This window comes from Plectropomus leopardus, chromosome 11 (genome assembly GCF_026936395.1).
Source record: "Plectropomus leopardus strain MGB_pleo_1.0 chromosome 11, ASM2693639v1, whole genome shotgun sequence".
Lineage (NCBI taxonomy): Eukaryota > Metazoa > Chordata > Actinopteri > Perciformes > Serranidae > Plectropomus > Plectropomus leopardus.
Window position 1 is genome coordinate 21,523,688 of NC_142186.1, and position 21,777 is coordinate 21,545,464.

Consider the following 21,777-nt stretch of genomic DNA (forward strand, 5'->3'; position numbering starts at 1 on the left):
TCTTTTAAGCCGCACAACATTGGCCTGGCTGCTCATTGGTGCCCCTCTATGCAAACTGTTGAATAGCACAGCATTTGTAGCATAAATCTTGAGTGCATTCACTTACTCAGTGTGACAGCCCCCTACTGTCTGTGTTGTTTTTAGCCAAAGTTTGAATAATTTACAGCATGTTGCGCCAGTGTTTACCTTCATAGACTATGCAGAAGAAACTGTGATCCAACACGGTTCCACTGGGAGCGCAGGGGTACAGTGCTGAGTGGACAAAGCCAAGAGTCCCTCCCATGAGGGTCTTTGTTTGGCCGTCAAAGCCTGGGTAAACTAATGTTTGAGTAGGAGATTCAAGTTCAGCAGCGTGCCAAATGTGAGTCATGGTGCTGTGAGTGAAGCTGCTGTCCCAACAAACCGACCCAGCTATTCTTTTATCACAAAACTTTCAAAATCTCAGAGAGCACAGATGACTCATGGGCTTGAACTGTCTGTCTGCTATCAAGTAGTTTTTATCAAAAAGAAATTTGACTACTTCTGGGAAGACGATTACTCTGATTCTGTTTCTCTAAGCAATTCATTTTACCTCAACAGAATCACCGGGATGCCAAAAAGCAATTACTGCATTTTTGTTCTGCCAGGGAGTCAGGCCATTTGCTCGGGCTGGTCTGTCGATAAATCAGCTGCACAGAGCAGAAGATGGTATTAGGTGTACAGTTTGATAAGCAGACTGAAGACTTTTTATTGTGTTCTTCTGATTAAATAGTGTAATCTCTGCAGAATATAATGTTGCTCTAACAACAAAAAGAAACATTGTACAGAAAGAGAGGAGCTTAGATTGTTTCTTTGTAGGTGTCTGTTTCATTGTTTTTGTTAAATCAAATTGAACCGTCTCTAAAAGAAAACAGTCTCCTCCTTACAACCATTGACTCCGCCCCTCATACCAACCTGATACATGCAGCTCTTGAGGAAGTTGACGTCATCCAAACTGAACAACTTCTTAGGCCCAGTCGTGACAGGAATGAGGACCAACTGGTTGAGTTCCATCTCTGTGCTTGTTCTTACCTCACTCACTACCTACCTCACTCTTTATTCTGTGTCTTTCTCTTCAACCAGCTCCCTGTTCAGACCTGAACACAAACCCCACCAGACCTGACCCGGAGGGGGAGAGCAGCCCCCCGAAGATGGACAGCACAGAGAGAATGGAGCCTCCAGCTAAGAAAGATACAGACCGGAGATTGGCTACTCCCACAAAATCTGACATCATCTCTCGATCACCTGGGTCACCCGCATCACCTGTCCGCAGGTCGAAAGGTGGAAAAGGTAAATAGAGGTTTCACTTGTGAAGTGTGTGTGCTGCTTGTAGAGAGAAGTGTGGTTATGATACTAGATTATCCAACTTTGATACAATCCCTTGAAAAATATCAATATTCAATACAGTTTTCGATACTACAGAGAAAAGTAGACATTGAAGGCATAAAATGTACATAATTTATTAAAAGATGAATATAACAAGGCTGTAATATGACAGTGCTCACTTTTTTTGCTTTGTTTAAGAGCAGAGAACAGCAGAATGACATTGACACATATTAAAACTTTTTTACATTAATGAAAACAATATTGTAAAAAAAAAAAACTATAATGTGCTGCAAAAGCCTAAATGCAATTGGCAAGAACAACTGACAAGAAGAAAGCACTCTGAGTGAGTGAGTGGAGACGAGGCCACGGGGGCACTGCAGCGGTTTGTGTCAGCTCACTGTTGGACAGAAGAGAAAGCAAAAACTAGTATTGATTATATGGATACTGCTGAATATGAGTATTGACAGCATTTTAAATATTCATAATTAATATGTAGTGATAAATCAATATTTTTGACAACACTAGCATTATGTTCAGTTGCTTAAAGAATGTTTTCACTGCTGGAAAGATAATCTTTTCAGAAAACTCGGCTGTCTATATAGTAGAAAGACACAAAAAATGTTAAAATTGGTGCTACATGACGAAAGAAAAAAAGCTGTGGCATTTGCTTTTGCTCAAGATGTAGAAAACCTACAACCACCACAAAGCACTGCGGTGCTGCAGACCTTAAAACGCTCCCACTGGTAGGTGACGTAATGCAGACTTGTCCGTTTCACGTAATTGGTGGCCGGCTGGTACACTGATATGATGGAGGGAAGTTTACCATGGTTAGCACAAATACCACCCACACTGTTGAAAATCGGCGAAGTATCCCTTTAAACGTTTAAGCTAAATTTGGCCTGACATGAAGCTGAGCTCTTACAATGGTACAATTACATTTTCAATCTGCTGAAGTTAGGTCAGCTCTCTTGAGGCAAGGTAATGCTTCAGTATCTGTGTAATAGTGACCGCAAGCTTTCAGACGTGAAGCTAAATCCAATAGAGTGGCTGCAGTTGTCTGAACAAATATGGAACAGAAGCTAAGAACATATCAAAGAGTTCAGGCCGAATTAAATTAGTGAAGAAAAAGCTCAGTAAAATTCAGATGAATGAGCTTTCTTGGTAAGTGGGAAGCTAATGCTGATCACTGCCGTGGGCTAGTCCTAAATGAAAGGTGGACAACGTGAATAGGAATCCCACTTCAGTGAGCGATGCCAAGTGGGCATTTAGTTTGACCCGGCCGTTGCACCATAGCCATTTTCCACAATGCCACTACTTGAAGTCCTTGCAGCCACTGGCTAGCAGCACATGCAAACTCTAAGGAACATGTTTGAGGGTTTTTGGAGTCTAAGCCTCTTTTCTCTGTCCCCTTTATTCTTTATCCATTAATCCATTCACTGTGGTCATGGTCTTTATTCCCTTAGCGTGAGGTGACGAGGATAAACCCTTTCAAAGTCTCAAACTGCTCCCAAAGCTATAACAAAACTTCCATTTTGGATACTTTGTTATGACCTTAGCCATGTGTGTTATATCAAGACTTTTATGGTGATTATTTGCCAAAGTCTGGTCTATTTTAGAGAAATATACTGTTGAGTCTTAAGTCTGCTGACCCACACTTCCCTTTTGTCCCCCCAAAGTTCCTTTTCCGCTGGTTTTGTAAAGCTTATTACTTGTGAGGTTTTACACCACCCAGAGGGGCATAATGAAGATGAAAAGCACTCTGAAGCCCCTTAATTAGTAAAATGAAATGGTGAGGCTTGTAGTTCAGTTGGGAACTGCTGCTTCTGCTAAATAGTCTGCTCAGTTGCATTTTGTAAATTTCAAGCATATTTCCCGTGAAAGCAGACTGATTTGTGATGTGTCGAGGGTTGTTCCACTGTTTGCATTGAGCATGTTGAGAGAAAAGTTGAAGAAATCTACCAGTAAACATGTTCTTTCTTGTTTCTTATGAGTGTCTATTACATTTGCACAATAATGGTTGCACACCACCCTCTACAGTATACCCTGCTCCTATTGTACTCCAATTTAGAGGCGAACCAAATAACACAGAGCTGACAATTTGAGTGTGTGAGCTCAGTCTGGAGCCCAAACACTGTGCCTTGCAGTATTTTCTGGGTTAGTCAGTTTTTGTGCATGTGACATTATGATTTACACGGTGGCGAGTTGCAAACAGGAGCACATCACACCGATCAACATTGCACACATGGGCCATAGCACTATAAATATCAAAGTGGGTCAGAGGTTTTTCTTGAGGGTGGCTGCATGGCAGATTGTTTTCATCTTTGTAATTCATGTCTCTACCTATTAGATGTTGCTGAAGGATGAGTTCCATTGTGTTTGATGTTGAACATCTGGTCTGTGGAAATTGAGGGGGATGATATAGCATGAAGACTCCAGAAAGATCAAGACTGCAGCCTGACTGTGCCAGTGTTTGCTGGTGGTGGATGAGTTATTTGTGGTACCAGGCATTGCAAATGTGTGTAGATATGATTTTTCTTTGGGCTGTTGTGATAAATAGACATTTTAAGCTAATTTATTTTTGCAGAAAATAAGTTATATTTTTTTTTACGTAAACATCTACAGGCAAAAACTTAACATAAACATAAAAACATCACAAGATTTTTGAAAAAGAAATGACCCGCCTCAGACTGCAGTCAGATTTACAGGATTATGTTGTCCAGCTGCAAGTCTGTTTTATGAATAAAATATAACTCAGTATTTTGAAAGCATTGATTAAGCTACTGTTATTATATTTATGCTGTAAATAGGGTTGCAACTGACGATCATATTCGTTATCGATTAGGAGTGGGAATTACCAGAGGACCCATGATGTATTCTTGTAGCACTTAAGTCACGATACAATAATAATGTGATTTAAGCATTTTATAACATGCTTAGTATTGCAATAACATATTGCCATTAATTGCAATTTTTCCAACTGCAAATTATGCCCCCAATGGTAAACTTGTCAAGATCTGTTTTAACAGCAAAAAGTTTAAATGTTTTATCTGTAATATTAACAATTTGTTTCAAAATGTTCAGACATGGAATCTGATTATTTATACAGTATTGCCATGAAAAAAAATTCTCAATACTATGCTGTATCTTCTTTTCACTGCTATCATTGATTCATTTACCCATTGTTATTTCAATCAGTTAATCAGTTAATTAATTTGGTCAATAGAATATCAGAAAAAAGCAAAAAAAAAAAACCCCAACAATATCCCAAAAAATCTTCAGTTTACAGCAAATAACCAAATTTAAATAAAAGCTGTAACCAGAGGGTATTGGTCATTTCATCTCAAAGCTACTTTTTTTTAATGTAATACACTGAAACTTTTTTGCATGTATCTGTCTAATCTGGCTTATTTCGTTTAGTTTTGTTTTTGTATGTGTTTTGTGTATTTTTTTAGTTTGTTTTGTAGATGTTACTTTGCTAGTGATGAAAATTACATATGATATTAAAAAAAGTTAGAATTGATGCATTTAATTATTGTTTCAGCTCTAGTATTAAAATATTGTCATTGAGATGTTCTGAGATGTACACAAATGCAATATGTGCCTTTGGCAAATCAGAATGACTATTTTTCCCAGGACGTAGAACCAGCCATCATTAAAGGATGGCTCAGTTCAGTGTTTGCTTGCATTGCTGTTCCCCTCTGCCTTTTTCACTGAGTGTTTCCTCTGAGGTATTTCGGAGGAATGTTATGTGTGAGCACACATCAGAGATGTCACAGAGGGAGGCAATATATATAAGTGCCCCCTGTAGTCATAACGTATCACAATCAAACATACACCCACGTCCACATGGCATGGGAGATTTAGCTGGCCTGCCACATGCAGCAGCTTTTATTTAAAGAAAATTGGCTTCCATGAAGATTTTAAAAATGTATTCTGTGTGTCTTTTTCCTGATCCATAAAATACAGCATGCATCAGCCCCCAGCTTTTGTTGAGCATCAGCGGTGAAATGTTGACGTTGCCAGCTTCCTGTCATTGTCTTGTGGCATGCATTTCCTTGTGGTGACATTTAAAAGTCAAAAGCCTCTGCTGTGCTGACTTTGCAGCAGTGAAGAAAACATTTACTCATATGTTCATGTTTTTCAGAGTGTGGGTGCATCATCCATGCCGCAGGTCAGTTTTGGTTAGAGGGAGGTTAGAAGGGCAACGGTGAAGATGACTGCACACAACATGATGTGCAAATACTAATACATTTACAGGATTTTGAACTTTTGGTGTTACCATTAATTTAAGTGCTTTCATTTTTATTTACTTAACAAGACATAGACTATGTGCTTTTCATCACATAGTTGACATGTAGTTTTGTGGAATTGTCCAAATTATATATTCTCTGTTAAACACTAGTCATCCTAAATGAATGATTCCAACTCAGATGAGCTTGACTTACCACCTTTAACTGAGCTCTTAGTAAGAGATTTTCAATATTTTTAACTGCCCATTACTACAAAAGTGGTCATTAATGTCATTAATTTTACAGTTATATATTTTCAGATATTGAACATCTCTCAGGCTGTGTTGCTGTTGCAGATCAAATGACATTCTGTTTGTTTTAACCTGCAAGGAAACATAAAGAAATGCCAAGTTTTAAGAACTCCATCCAGAACATTAAAACGACGAACAGGTGAAGTGAACAAAAATAATCATCTTGTCACAGTGTAATGTTCTGTTGGTGAATCTTGGGCCCTGTGATTTTTGTGGATACCACTTGACAAGTATCACCCACCCCAGTACTGTTGTAGACCAAGTGATGGCCCCTATAGCAGTGGCCACCTCAGCAGGACAAATGCGCCATGCTGCACTGCAAAAACTGAAAAACTGCTCAGGAATGGCCAGAAGCTTGTAACAAAGAGCTCAAGGCATCAACCTCTACATTCCCCAGATCTACGATTGGGCCTCCTTGGACTGGACTTGGCTCTGAACTGTTGAGGCATGGGCACAGGACCTCTGGATTGTGCTGTGGTGTCCGGCACCAGGGCACTGGAAGCAGATCTTTCAAGTTCTCTGGGTTCCTGAGGATAAGTGAATGGATTGGGATCTGGGGAATTTGGAGGCCAGGTCGACACCTTGAGCGCTTTGGTCATGTTCCTTGGGTCACCTCTGAGTAATTTTTACGGTATGGGTCGTGGATGCTCTGCTGAGGGGTGCACTGCCATCAGGAATGTTGATGCCATATGGTGATGTAATTCGTCCGCATTGTTATCTTGGTGGTGTGTGTCAAGTGGCATCCATGTGAATGCCGGGACCTGAGGTTTTCCAGCAGAACATTGCACTGTAATGAGATGATCAAGGTTTTTCACTTCCGCTGTCAGTGGTTTTAATGTTTTGGTTGATTGGTTTAAATGCTTTGTGACAGAGGTCAGATGAGACTGAATGGGCTGGACTTGATATGACACCTTTCATTTACTCTCCCTATTTTTCTCCTTTCTCTCTCCTCCATTCTCATCTCAGATATCATGAAGTCAGAGGAAAGACAGAAGCTCGCCAAGGAGCGCAGAGAGGAGAAGGCCAGATATCTCGGTAAGAGAAAATAAGGGGTGGGAGGATAAGCCTATTACACAGGAAGAGGATGCCCTCTAGTGTTGGGGTGAAAGAGATTTTTGTTTGCAGTTGAGACGCTATTGGGTTGACTTCAGGCTGCAGATGGCATGCACATGCAACACAGAAAGGATAAAAGGGGAGTTTGGGCTTCTGCACAGAAGTGATTGAAATCAGCAAAAGCCAAGCCACCATTTTAAAAAAGACAAGCAAGCTTTCATTATCTGCATGCACGCTGGATTTAAAAAGCAGCATTGTCAAAATGTTTGCTTATTGTATGCCTGTTTGACATATTAGTGCTTTAGCTCACCTCTGCACTAAAATGTATGCTAATGCAATTGTAATTTAAAAGACATATTTCTCACATCGACAAAAATATGAAAAAAGCATGCATTTTTTTAGTAAAGTCTGTTGTTTTGGCAATTTTGAAGCTTTTTGCAGTGTGATCAATATCTCTTATGACTTAATGTTATTTGATATCTGTAACAGCACAGAGTCATCAAAATAAAGAAACATATTGCATTTTATCCCCAACTTGAATTCATGTAGTTTTATAAATTGGTGCAAGATTTCCTCAGTGCATTGCACTTTGGTGCCATAACAACTGATATGGCTGTACTTTTTGTGTCAACTGATGCACCTCTTTGCCTGAGTCCTCTTTTCTGTTTAACACACGGCTGTCACATTGTCACTTGGCTACACGCTGGTCGTGCACTGCTTTGCATGACTGACAGTTGCCTCTGTCTTCTCTCTCACTCCTTCCTCCCTGCAGAAGAGCTCAGCATGTTACAAGGTAAGCCACTCACCTATGTGTATGTGGTGGTGGTGGTGATGGTTTTAATGGTGGCGGTGGTGACCCATTTTGACCCTTCTTTCATATTTAGATGTCTTTAATTAAGTTCAGTAGAGTTGGGCAATATACCAAACCAAGTGCCATCATACAGACATTATTAAAGAACCTGCAGACCTGTTGTTACTGTCAGTTTAAACATTATCAAGGTAAAATACATAGGGCAATCAATTGAAATATTATCAAAATTGCAATATAGCATAACAAATAATTATAACATTCAAACCACAAGTGCTGAATTATTTATTTATATTTGATAAAGGTAAAATTTGCCACAACATACCATAATAAATGAAACATTGAGGTGTTACAGAGATGCTCCTGCCTACAAATCATAGTACCAACAAAAGGGAACATACTTGTTTGATACAGATCCCAGAAAAAAATCACATCATCATAATTTTTACATTTTTTCAGTGAAAATCAAATGCAAAAATTAACATTCCCACTAAAATTGCAACTCATATCACAATTGCAGTAACTGTCAGAAAAATTGCTATATGATTTCTTTTTGCACAGCGTTCAAATTGTTATAATACTGAGTTTTGGTTGTATTGCCCAGCTCTAGAACACTTAAATTCATTTAATCCTCATGTTGTTCCTTGTTTCAAAATCTTGGCTCTTTCATTTATTTTTTTCTTAATCATAGAAATCTCATCTGATTGCAACTTTTTCTCTCTCTGAACATCATCAATGTGTCTTTGACAAAAACCATGTAGGCATAGACTGATCTCTGAACTAATCATTTATATGTAAACAAATGTTATTGTTCATGAAGCAGTAGAGTTTAATCTCACTTCACATACTTTAGAAGACCACGAAGCGTGCCTTGAGTTTGAACTTTGTTCGTCCACATGATCATGCTTCAGACACGTCCTAACTCCTTGGATTTTGTATTTAAAGATGACGTTTTTGAACCACATGCTGCAAAACCACTATGGTTACCATTTTACTAAAGAAATTAGAGGTTATAGAGACACTGCTGCAGCCAGATTTATCTTGGCTGCAAATTCATATGTAAACAACTTTTATAATGCCAGGCAAAAAAAAATCACATGGGTCAGAATGTTCTGAAATGGGAAAATATGTAATTTAATGTTCACATGTTTAGACACAGGGCTGAGTGATGATACATTTTCACAACTTTGGCACAATTTCTTTTCCTTTTTTAGCTATGGTAGTCTTACAGGGTGTGTCATCATCATTGTGGTATTTAGTGATAGACAGAAATACTACTTAAAATCTTAAATCATGCAGTCTGAGTTTTTTATTACCTTAGAGTTAGAGAAAAATTGGTAAAATAGAGTCTAAAGATGCTATCTTGGCTACTGTTAAATTTGGGTTTTCTCCCAAATATTAATGATTTAGTAAACATTTAGGGCATAATCATGATTTCTATCCTGACATGACACTGATTTATTTAAGCTATCATACTTGTACTTTCAGCAATGCCACGTTGTCTAATCCAACTATGTGCTCGACAGCAGTAAGATGAGTTTGACACACTTCATAGCGTGGATCAGTCTAATTGGGCGATCACCGGGCCATGCCAGATGGTACGGGTCTGATCTAATACTCTCAGTTAGACCTGGATATAAGATAAGATCCTGCCAAAGCTTCTGTTTACAATATCAGCTTAAAAGAGATCTTGGCTTGTCAACCATCACCAGTAGTATTCTTAGTTTAGTAGTAAAACGGGCACCATTGGAAAATCGCAGCTTGCATCTTCTGGGTACATTGTTAAGCTTAAGCGAAGCTTTGAAAGACTTGCATCAGGGGATTGTCTGTGACTGCACAGATGTTGCTGTCCAGCCTCCTCTGTGTTTGGTGGGATGGTATAAATACTTCATAAACATGGGTGAGAGCAGCACTCTGTTTATGATTATTTAATGGTCATACCATCGTAGGTTCCAATGCTGCTTGCTGCGCTGATCACTGTCAGTGCAGAGATTTGACGGATGCAATTAAAGCAATGTCAGTTTAAGATATTCTGAATTGGGCGCCCTGGGATAGATGTCTGAATGGATGATGATGATTATATTATTCAAATCAATAAACTATTAAATTAATCGCATACTAATGTGATGAGGGCTGCAGGAACCTCAGCAAGATTTAAAATTGCATAAAGTGCATTAAAGAACCCGTTTCCCCCTCCTCTGTTCTTATCACAGTACAATGATTAAATTATGAAGCATTTAACATGCAGTAGCACCTCTAAAGACTGGTAACACTGGAAGGTAAAGATGTGGCTTCTCTTAAATTGAGACCATCGTGCTGCGATGAGCTGAGATACGCACTGCAGCAGAAATTTTCTTTGCCGCAAGGCTCTGGCAAGCAGTGCATCCATATAAGTCAGCTTTCTGTTCCCCTCTTGGATAAAAGCTGAACTCTGTGCCTCCCAATAAATTTTAACCCCTCTAGCCTCCAGCATCTCTGCAATGATCCGTCACCATAATCTGAAATCCACAACCAGTTGCTTTTGTTGCATCAAGTGCTTTAGAGAGCTAAGCCTCGCCTCCTTGCAGAGGCCGATTCTTCATGGAGGTTTGACTTTGTAGTTTGAAGAAATATGGTGAGTTGTGTACACAGAGAGGCAGCTGCAAAATGCTTCTTTATGCCGTCTTTGAATGGCTCAGGGACAACAAGATGATTTCCATATCAAAGTGTGTGTGGTTTATTGAAGCTGACATGGAGGCTTGATGCTGTTAGTATGGTATAAAAGTGTCACTTCAGAAGTACTGTATCTGTCAAACTCAGCTTTACGCCCATTCTGTGGAAAAGTCAAGTAATTGAAATTATTTTTTCCAAAAACAAAGTGGGATTCAGATGAAGGGCAACATTTTTATTTTCAAAGACAGCTTTAGATAAAAAATAACCATCAGAAAGGCTTGACTTTTTGAATGTTTTTTGTCAGCTTTCAATTGGAAAGCCTTGTCCTTGAAAACCCAAAACCTTTCAAAAGATGCTTTCAACCTTTATCACACTGCTAAACAGTAACAGACCTTTCAAAGAGAATGTGTTCGTTAGCTACAGTATCCTGAAAGGAGAAGGAAGAGAAAGGTCTTCTTTGTCTAGCAGTCTTTCGGTAACATCTTACTCTCTTGACCATGTTTTCTGCTCCATTTTAGCTGCTAAAAAGACCCAGTGGCTGGAGAAGGAGGAGAAGGCACGGCAGCTGAGGGAGCAGCAGCTGGAGGAGCGCCGCAGGAAGCTCGAGGAACAGCGGATCAAGGCGGAAAAACGGCGAGCTGCCCTGGAGGAGAGACAGAAACAGAAACTGGAGAAGAATAAAGTAGGTTTGCGCAAGGACATGTTAAAAATAATCCATTCAGTATGTGATAGTGTTGTTTTAGTGCTGACAGTTGCACATACTTTCTCTCTCTTATACTGTGTTGAGGTGAAATGTAAATTGCTCAGCTGCAGATGAGGGGATTTGGGATTTTACTCAATGGCACCTAAAGCCAGGCAGGGTGCTTGAATACTTTTTACCTGAAGGATGAACTATGCCATGCAGTTCTGCATATTGCCTTTGAAGCATTAGAGAGTTTAAATGACTGATATCTCTTCCTGTATCCTTCCAGGAGCGTTATGAGGCAGCTATTCACAGGTCAACCAAGAAGACGTGGGCAGAAATCCGCCAGCAGAGATGGTCCTGGGCCGGCGCATTAAGCCAGAACTCCAGTCAGAAAGAAGGTGAGTACACTGATCCAGTATGGATACACATCCTCATGAAATACTAACTGAAGGACCCACCTGCAATCCTTCAACAATGACCGACTCCTATAAGTTATATGAGGCAGTTAATGGATGTTCTACTGGAATCGATGCACTGCATTTCCACTTTTACCGGCCATAGATTCTGTCTGTTATAGGTATTTATTCGCCATTATTGGCTCTTTAGTTTCAGGTACATTAGCCTCTTAAATCTATTATAGGAAAATTATTTTAGCATCAGTCTGCCATCATGCAGCTCAATGTTTTCACTGAAGATTAATCTTTTTTTTTTTATTTTAATAGATTCACCTATGAACTCAAAAGCAGAACTGACATCACTGATTTATCTTCCAATGATTGACCTGCTATAGCTGTCTAGTGTCCTTGCAAATACTTCTTGTTTCTTTGAAGGGAGATTAGGTGAGTTAGGAGGAGATGAGTTATAAATAAACTGTTGTGACCGCACTCAGTCATTTAGTTTGTTAAATTTAGATAGATCTCAGAAAGTAGGGAAAAATGTCTCATCTCAGTTTCTTTAAGCTAAAAGTGGTGTATTCAAATTGCTTGTTTTGTCCAACCAACAGACCACAACCCCCATGCCTTGTGCTAACCTGGCTAAATGTTGAATAACGTGCATTGTCTGTGTAATTTAAATCTGCGTAAAAATAAATCAAAATAGAAAATCCTCACATTCAAGAAACACAGCAAATGTTTGGCATTTGCTTGATAAAAATCTACACTATTAACCAGTTTTCAAAATTGTTTTTGTTTCATTTTCTGGTCTTTTTTCTTTCCACTAAACCATTCAGGTAGATGTAAAAGCATTGCAGCTTAAAATTAGTGCATTATCATCTCGCTCAGGTGAATTATACCAACATTGTTTTAATCCCATCTGCAAATAGATGGCTCAGTTAGATGTACTGTGTTTTATGCTCACTGCTGAGTTTGGCTCACAATGTTGGCAGGTGCGTAGTCAGGAATGCTGCCTAAACAGATTTTGACAGCACTGGAGGTTTAGTTTTGTTATATTTTAATCTCATATGCCTTTGCTGCATCATTCACACTCTTTCACCTTAACGTACCATTTCCTAAGTGTCGGCTTCTACAGCTCTGTCGCAGCAGGCTGAGTGTCTCTTCAACATTACATCAGGGTCATTAGCCGCTGATCACGACCATTTATTGATCACACAAAGTGAAAATGCATTCAGATGCTTTATTGCATCAGTTGCAATGCTCAGGCCTCAATCGACTAGCAGCAAATTGGATATGCTGTCTAATAATGCAATGACTGCAGAGGTTAGGTAATCTGTAGAAATGATGTTTTAACAGTTTGATGGATGCCTCTATCCTTTGTGCTGCCCTTCCACCTTGAAGCTCTAAATGTGAGGAGTCCTGCGCTCTACTTCATGTCGTGTAATCGCCTCTGCCATATGCCAAGGGAATTATTGACACTCTAATCAATCTCTGCCTTCCTTCCTCCCTCACCAGTCTGCCGTCTGTCAGTTGACTAAAGCAAACAAGCGTGAACAGGCCGCAGTGGAATGGCTGACAGTTTGGGATGCTATTTGGGAAATGCTCCAAAGTGCCCATGATGGCTTCTGTCAGAAGAGCATACTGCCTTATTGTCTATTCAAATGGAGACATTTAAATAGACAAGGCCCGCTTTAATACTGTACCTCCATTACCATTATGTTCTCTGAATCATGTCTGAAGACTTTTGGGGAAAAGAGCAGTGTTCATTGATTGCAGTGTATTAAAGGGATATAGAATTGGAAGAGATGCAAGTGTTGCACATGGATGGTTGCAAGGATTCGAGGTTTTGCCCTTTTCTTAAGTGCCAGTTCATGTCAGCTACTATGAAATGTATATATGTTTCCTAGCAGCTTCTGTCCTGTTGTTATGGTTTTGAAGTATCTTTTCTTCTTTGAATGTGTTGGTAGCTAATAAAGCTGCTCTTTTAAAGGTTCCTCCTTAGTGTGGTTTACATGCTTTTTGGAGTTGGTGTTGTAGGCATGACATTTCAGTAATCTCTGATGTTAAATTTTAAGAAGGACCTTAAAGGCTCATTTCACCCAAAGATATTTTGTCACTTACCCTATGGTGTTGAATTGAATGAAGTTTGGTGTGCTCATAGCAATAAAAATCTAAAATATACCAGGGTTCCTGCAGAGTCTCAAAAGGTATTGAATTCATTAATCTATAAAAACGTCTTCAATCAATCTTTCAAGTCTTGAAAATGCTAACACATGGGAAGAATGTTTTATGAATTGTTTTTTGCTGACATTGCACTGTAAATTCTCAAAATAATCTGTAACTTTTTTTAAAAATAATTTACAAAAATTGGCAGCACGGCTGAAACTGGTACAAGGTGCAATGCTCATGACGCTTGGTATATTTCATATTAAAATGTTTTCAAACTAGTAGTCAAAGGAGCCAGATCCTACATGCAGAGTAAGAAACACAGAATTGCTAAGTATTTCCAAGGTCTATTCTATTCCTGTCTCTGTGCTGCAAAAAGTTGGGGGGTTATTGTAAAATTGGTCTTAAATTTCATTCCAAGTGGCATTAAAATATTCTTAAAAAATCTAACTTGCATTAAACTGTAGGAACCCTGTGTTCATTGACAATTTATTTTTTCCAGAAAAGATGCCACTGCCACTCTGGATAATCCACAAACCCACTGCCAACTGTTTTAGCTGGACCTACTTCTCTAGCAAAGACATAGTGCCAATGGAAACTGTTGACAGTTCACGGTGCAGATTATATATGGTAATGGGGATTTCTGGGAAGAAATGTTGCTGAACATTTTTAAAGGTCATTTTGTAATAATGAAAGCACCAAAGCTAAATTCCATTCGCCTCAATTCTATTGAGGTTGTGGAAAAAATCTCCATTTTTTTTTAATTTTTAAAGTGCCGCTTTTTAATTTGGGTGAACTGAACCTTTAAAAACTGCAGCCTTTTAGACATGTTTTATTCCATGGATGCTGCCTACACACCTAAAGGCTACCTTAGTTGAACATATGGTGTAGTGTGTGCATGTTTGAGCCAGTGGATGTTATTATAAACATGGTCAGCACACTCAGGAATTGGCTTTAATGGGGGTTGTTCACATTACAAGTACGTACTGTTGTTGCCTTTGCAGCGTGTGGGCGTATGTTTGTAGAGACATCAGTCGAGCGTAACTCATGACGCCACAGAACGTCCCCCTCTATTCCTCTCTCAACCATGTGACCTGTGTGAACATCTGTGTGGCGCTCTCTTGGCTTTTTAGGCAGATGCTCTGTGTCAACGGTCAACCTGCCCAAACACGTGGACTCTGTTATAAACAAGCGACTGTCCAAGTCCTCCGCTACGCTCTGGAACTCCCCCAGCAGAAGTAAGGCAACATCTGGAATGCCCTCCCCTCCCGTTAAACTGTGTCCATCACTCTGCCACCGCCTCCGAACCCGTCCATCATCGTCCTCTATTTTTTCAGTTCTTTCCCTTCCTGATTTTTAGTTCCTCTCGTGTGCCTGATGGTTGACAACTGACCCATTTCCATCTTCCAAAACCACTATGATTTCTTTTTTTTTCACTCTCCAGAATTGGGTCAGGATTTTGTTTGATACACTGCATGCTCATATTTTAATATGGGTTATGTACAGTGTTTGTTCTTTTGTCTTTTTACTATCCTTTGGTTGGGTCATTTTGTGGTAATTGTCATTTCATGTGTTTGTACAGTCAAATTGATCCTTTTGTGCTCATTTTCACTGTAACCTGGATAAGGGATGTCTTTTATATTGCCTCGCATACATTATAAATAGATGACATGGAGGTGGGTGTGATTTATGAATGACAAGTTCTTTGAATCAACCTTTCTTCATGCTTTGGATGAGTGCAGCTCTTTTTTTAAAAGGTTTAGGGTTAACCAGGTCACGGTGTTCTCCTGCAAAGAAGGAGAAACTTTGAGGCTTGAAAAAAGTAATGTTAGCAAGTGAGTCAGCATTTTTCAGGAGATAATGTATTCTGAAAACTCCCCCGGAGCAGGTACTGTTCCTCTGTGCTGCTGGAGAAAATAGATAGGTAACTACTCTGCCCTTCTTGTCGTTCTCCTCCCTACCCGAGCGCACTTACACACCCTGTCTGTTAGCATTCACTGCAACATCCTCCTCGCCCTACACCTTGAAGCCAAAGGAGGAAGTTTCTCCCCCAAATAAATACTGATGAGTCTCAAGTCTTCTTCTTCTCTGCTTCTCTGCTTGTATGCTCAAGGCTGTGGTTATAAATAACTGACTCACTGTCTAGACAAGCATTTCAAATAACTCTCTCTCTCTTGGGTGGTTCCACTACAGCCCAAGGTTATAGTAGACACATTTACTGAGCTCATTTTCTGTCTCCCGTAATCTCTTTGGGTGGCGCTGAGGTGTCTTTAGTGGGGTTTTGTATATTTGACCGGGTCTTTATGGCTTGTAGACATGTTGCAACATGTGCCATAACCTGAATAACTGTATTTTTTTTTTTTTTAATTTCAACTCTTTTTTATCACTGTGTCTGCAAATATTAATTCCATGGTCCTTCAGATGTGATCACAGTTGGGGTGTGATATATACTTGCAGCAAAGCTCTGGTTCAACTGAGGACATTAATTTAAGACATATTTTTGTAGATGATAAAAAAAAACAACATACTGTTTTTCCTACCTGCAGCACGTAGCCTTGCTCTGAGTCCATGGGAGAGCAGCATAGTCGACCGGCTGATGACGCCAACGTTGTCCTTCCTCGCTAGGAGCCGAAGTGCTGCCAGCGTCCTCACCAATGGCAAAGATGGTCGTAAGTTAAAAACAAAAAAAGGACATTACTTTAGTATGTTTTACAACAATTACAGTAAATAATTCTACTGTGTGAATGTTGGCAGGCTTTAATTTTCTGTGACATTTGTCTGCAGACTCTCCTCTCTGTCCCCGTTCGGCCTCAGCCAGTCCCCTCACCTTGTGTGCCCACCAGCCCCACCACCGCTGTTCCGACCGCTGGAGAGTGACATCCAGCACACCCGACATTACCCAGCGCCAACACAGACGGAGCTCCACACCTGTAAGTCTGACTTAACAGCTTTCTACCTTGTGTTTGTCTTTTCTGACAGTCAAGTATAGTCCTGGTCTCCAGAAAGACTTAAAACAAGTGAACTGTTTTTAAAAGTAGGAGTGTAGCTAAACAGCCATGAAATTTATAACAGCTGATTCTGTTTCTGCGAGTGAGTTTACCATTCATCTCGACCTGAGTGAAAATTTAATGTTGGTTTTGTTGGATTGTTGTTGAGAAAGGGTTGCCAAGAGAGCAAAACATGGCCCCCGATCAGACTCCTTTTCCTGCATGTTGTTTATAATAACTTATAGCATATGTTAAGTAATTTTCTGCTTTTACATTAACTGAACATTAGTTTTGAAAGACACATGAAAAGATTAAAATTTGTCAACCTTTTCTGTGTTCCTTTCATCATTTCAGATGGATAAAAACAAGAAAGAAAAGAAGGACAAGGAGCGGGAGAATGAGAAGGAGAAAAGTGCCCTCACCAAAGTGAAGGTGCTTAAGAAGAGACAGTCTCTACCGAGCATGAGACACAGACCCGAACCAAGGTAAAACATACATCTTAATGCTACCTTTCTATTACCTACACAAAGCAGCAGGATCATGTGAAAACTATTGGCTCAAATTTCATGGAACTAGGATATTGTTCACTACCACTGCTGATGTTGGGAGTAGAGTGATAGAGCCATTTTCTGTTAAATTTAATATTGTCATGGGTTGCTAAATCTGCCAAAAATTTTCCTTTGATTCATGAAGTGACACCTAAGCAATGTGATAACTCAGATGATGATCAGCTGTGATAGAGGGGGGTGGACTGAGTCTTTTGTCTTAAAAAAAACAAGTGTGTAGAACAGGGCATTGGCCCAGTCTTTGACCTCACATTAGACAGATTAAGTTTTTCTTTTTTAATTTTCTCCCAAAGTGACATTTAATTAGCTAAATCAAGGCAATGGAATGAGCAACTGCAGTGTTTAATTTGGACAGTTTTTTTTAATGTGTGAGTCAAGAAGCAGAGCCCTATCAGGATTAAAAGACTTTCAAAGAACGAGCCATAACAGAAAGTGACTGACTCGTTGTTGCCATCCAAAGGGAAAAAGGTGAGCTGCAGTCATTGTCCCCTCACCTGATTTAACATTGCTCCCAATTTCCCATTCTATTATATACCATGAAGACACATGGAGGTTTTTATATGTTTAGGCCTGCAGTTAATCATTTTTTTATAAGCAATTAATTGATTTGTTTATTATCTTCTTCAGTGCAGCAGTTAGAGTACAAAGTGTCAAAAATATAATTAAAAGCTGGAGCCCAACACCAAAGACAGTTTATTTTACAATAATTAAAAGACAATTTTTGACACGTGATTTGCTGCTCTTCTCCATTTCGTTTAATTGAATATCTTTGAAGTTTGGACTCTTTGATGTACAAAGCGAAGTTGACGAATGCCATCTCGGTTTTCCATATTTCTGGAATATTAAATACAGTGCACGTCAATCAATTGAGAAAACTAAAAGGCATGATTTAAAAAAAAAATCATCAGCCCTCAATAATGGAAGCTTAGGTTGAATATGAACAATTGAAACTAAACTTTATGAAAGCTCCAACTGAAAAGCACACCAGAATCACCATTTAAGGTATATCATTTAAAGCAACCATCTCCACTTCAAAAAATATATAAATACTTTATACACGGCATACTAAGAACCAAGTGAATAATCTGACATATAATGAGCTGCTGTTTTCATATTTATAGACATGATCACCAAACCCATATTGTAAACAAGGTTAACCTTACATCCCCTTGACTTGGTCGACAGCTGGGTCAGCCAGAGTGACCATGTTTACGTCTGCATTGGTAATGACTGCATATTCATGCACTGTTTGAGCCTAGGCATTAAGTAAAAGATCCCAGGACAAGTGGTCATTTCCTCTTGTATCCCCAGGCCATTGAAATAAATGACATCCATGACAGAAGGGATGGAATAGGAGAAAAAAGTTCCTTTGACTCAACAAAAAAGGCAACAAAGAGCTTGGCAGAGCTGTCAGGGCCATCAGTGCCAGAGGCAAGGAGGAAAAAAGCATCTTCTTCAGCATAATGGATGTTTCCCCTTCAAGTGTTGCTCTGCCTGAGTACAGAAGGGAAGCTGACCAGTAATGCACTTTAAGGGTGATGATGCAATATTTGAGTGCTTTGTCTGCTGTGAACTTGTTTGTTGAAGTCAGGTTTCTTCAGGACATGTGTCTGGGTTGAAACAAACATAACAGCTCAGGTCTAAGACAATAACGCTTCCCACTTTGCATAAATGCATGAGAGAATCATTTTTGATAAATTTCCCATCAGTCTTAAATTTTACCCCTGTATTTTCCTTTCTTCCAGTCCCAGTCCTTTATCGAGACAACGGCCATCATCGCCAGCTACGCCAAAGGGCAGAACTGCCTCTCCGAGCCCTGCTGCCTCCCCCAAGCCTCCATCAACACGTGGAAGCCCATCGACTCCTAAGGGTCGGCCCAAAAGAGCCAGGACCCCTGCCAGGATAGACCATCGCACCTCCTCCCCCATCCCCCTCGAAAGAGTGAAGGAGCCTCGCAGGCCCGCAACTCCCGAACAGAGAAAGAGTGAGTAGAACAAATTATGGTTATAATGGCATTTACTTCAAACTGCACTGGACTGAAATGCTAAACAAGCATCAGTCAAGACTTGCTATTAAACTCTGGTACTATACAAAGTTTAGCTCCTGTATGATAGTTCAGTGCACAAAAAAGGAATTTGTGATGGTTCAGGTACTTTGTGAGGTGAAACCATTAAAATTAAGTTAATTTTGTTTTTAATTTCTTCCATGCACAGTAGCATCAGTTATTGTCAGCCTATTCCCTAGCAGTAATAATGTTATTCATACTTTTTTTTCTAGAGCTTGAGTGTGAAAATTCATGCTTGATCTTGGGACTCTTAATTCAATGAAAAATTCATCCACTTTCTAGATTTTTACATAGCTTCCAACCAGCTTTTATACTCTATCAGTAAATTAAGACCACATCCACACTAATAACATTTTTGTTTAAAACCCATAACTGTTGCTACATTTACGCGTAGTATCCATACGGCACTTTGGCATCCTAAAATGGAGACCTTTTAAGAGGCTGCTGACGATATTTTAGTTTGAACTCCAGGCTTTAGTCTGGACAGGTGAAAAGTGGCACTTTTGAAAATGATGGCACAGACACTCATGTTTGCTTCCCAGTTAGGTCTAATCATTCACAATGTGTCAAGCCAAAACAGTATAGATAGACCTACATACTTCTGTGATTTCATCCTTTCTGTGTGGGTACTCCTTGTCCAGTGCCATGACTTCCTTCCGCTAATGGATAATGCTTATAGTAGTGCTCTGATAGGTCGCTGTGTTTGCTTTGTAAAGACTCTCAATCTATTTTCTGCCATCTTGAAGGCTTTATACTCTTGTCACTTTCAGTATCAGGTCTACCTGGTTGTCAGTCCAGGCAAAGAAAACTTAAATCATACTTTTTGCTATCCCTGATTCCATAGTATTTTATGTAACTAAGCAACAAACTGCTGAGCACACTATCTGCTTCCTGTTAATACTGACATGCACATGCTCAGAGACAGTAATGGTCATGTGATATAAGGTTTCAGGCATGTTATTTTGGAGGAAGGTTGTTTTTTAAACAGTGCTAAAATGGCCATTGTGCAAAGGGGACATTTTCAAACAACTGCATATTAGTAATAAGTTTGGTCAGTTGACATCACTTGAACCAAGTATGGATCTTCAGTCGACCACCTGAAATAATGTAATTGAAGTTTCTTGATAAGGTCACGTGATGACCAATGAGAAAACTGATCAAGATGATAAAAAAGCAGTGGTTGGTGAGTTATATTTTTTTCTTGGTAGAGCAGCATACCGCAGAATAATCTGTATTTTTTGCAATTTGTCATCTCCACAGTGATCAACTGTTCTTTTTGCACAGTCTAATGATACAGTATATCTGGATTTGAGGTAGCTTTCCCCCATTGCTGAGTCATATTGAATTTTATTTTCTGTAATATACCCAAATAGTTCTTCCATGTCTGGCTTGGCCTCTTCTGTGACTGGCCAGAAGAATGTATCTAATGGAAAGACTGAACAAGCCTCTGGAAACTCTGTATTTCTTTCAAGGAGCAGTAGGCAAAGATTACCATCAGGCTTAATTAGCCATGAAAACAAAGGGAATGTACTGAGCGAGCCACACACAGCAGTAAGAGGCTGCACTAATCAGCCTTAATGATGTAATTACCAAGTTCTTAGGCTGAAGCTTTGACTGTTTACATTTTCCAGTTGCTGGGGACATAATGTTTCACAGTGCATGTGAGGAGAAAGAGCTGCAGTTGAGTTATTAATAACGGATAATGGTAGATGATCAATAGGCATCCCTGTGATAAAGCACTACTTAAAAAGTTGTTACTTGTGGGGAAGCATAAATGATCACGTCGGTTTTTGTTGAGTTACACAGCACAATATCTGTGTTATTGTCTCCTCTGTAATAGTAGTTTTCCCCTTTTTAGGTTCCCCTGTGGTTCCTGCCCTCGTAGTAGCCTCAGCCTCCGCCTCACCGGATGCATCAAACACGCCAATTAGAACCACTACTGCCTCCCCCTCACCTGAGCCAGTCCACTCAGCTCCTTCTGTCCCTGCAGCATCACCTGCACCCTCTCCATCAGCCAAGCCGATGGCAGGCACCAATGACCCCGAGGAGGCCGCTCGCATCCTGGCAGAGAAACGCAGACAAGCCAGAGAGCAGAGAGAGAGGGAGGAGCAGGAGCGACGTGAACAGGAGGAGAAGGAGAGGTCAGAGAGTTTTTTAATATGCCTTAAAACACAACCAGAGACAGTCTGTGCAGTGTTGATATTGCCTAGTCCAACATCTGTCAAGTTCTTTTGCTGTGGAACAGAAAAGAGGAATTTTAAACACGTCTGTGTCCACACTGAATGACAGTAATTCCCAAGCTGTGTTCCCACTCATGAGTTTTGGTCTTTTAGGTGTCCGTTACTTTATTTTTCCCAGTCAGCCATCTCAAGAGGCCTTAAAGGGTACTACAGGAACCATTATTAAAATGCATAGTTGCAATGACACCAGTATCATTTAATTTTTTTCCTTCAAAACTGATGTTTATTTGTGTAGAATATGCTGCTGCGGCTTTAATCTTGTAAAACAGACCTCACTGA

General features: G+C 39.7%; 1 protein-coding gene and 1 long non-coding RNA gene across 5 annotated transcripts in view; one reads left to right on the plus strand and one right to left on the minus strand.

Annotated features, from left to right (window-relative positions):
• Nucleotides 1-21,777, plus strand: part of map7d1a (MAP7 domain containing 1a) — a 47,332-nt gene that overhangs the window by 16,813 nt on the left and 8,742 nt on the right. The window contains exons 2-12 of one of the 4 annotated variants that reach the window (XM_042489644.2): nucleotides 1,102-1,308; nucleotides 6,851-6,919; nucleotides 7,710-7,730; nucleotides 10,916-11,079; nucleotides 11,369-11,480; nucleotides 14,774-14,878; nucleotides 16,187-16,309; nucleotides 16,425-16,570; nucleotides 16,982-17,112; nucleotides 18,939-19,177; nucleotides 21,117-21,399. In XM_042489644.2, coding sequence (XP_042345578.1) covers nucleotides 1,102-1,308; nucleotides 6,851-6,919; nucleotides 7,710-7,730; nucleotides 10,916-11,079; nucleotides 11,369-11,480; nucleotides 14,774-14,878; nucleotides 16,187-16,309; nucleotides 16,425-16,570; nucleotides 16,982-17,112; nucleotides 18,939-19,177; nucleotides 21,117-21,399 — 1,600 coding nt within the window. The remainder of the gene's footprint in view (nucleotides 1-1,101; nucleotides 1,309-6,850; nucleotides 6,920-7,709; nucleotides 7,731-10,915; nucleotides 11,080-11,368; nucleotides 11,481-14,773; nucleotides 14,879-16,186; nucleotides 16,310-16,424; nucleotides 16,571-16,981; nucleotides 17,113-18,938; nucleotides 19,178-21,116; nucleotides 21,400-21,777) is intronic. The other 3 variants (XM_042489645.2, XM_042489646.2, XM_042489648.2) reach the window with 3 other exon arrangements.
• LOC148188256 (uncharacterized) lies at nucleotides 8,854-16,320 on the minus strand. The gene is made up of 2 exons (XR_015777918.1): nucleotides 16,181-16,320; nucleotides 8,854-11,040 (listed from the first exon to the last, which is right to left on the minus strand). It is a non-coding gene; the product is annotated as an uncharacterized LOC148188256 (long non-coding RNA).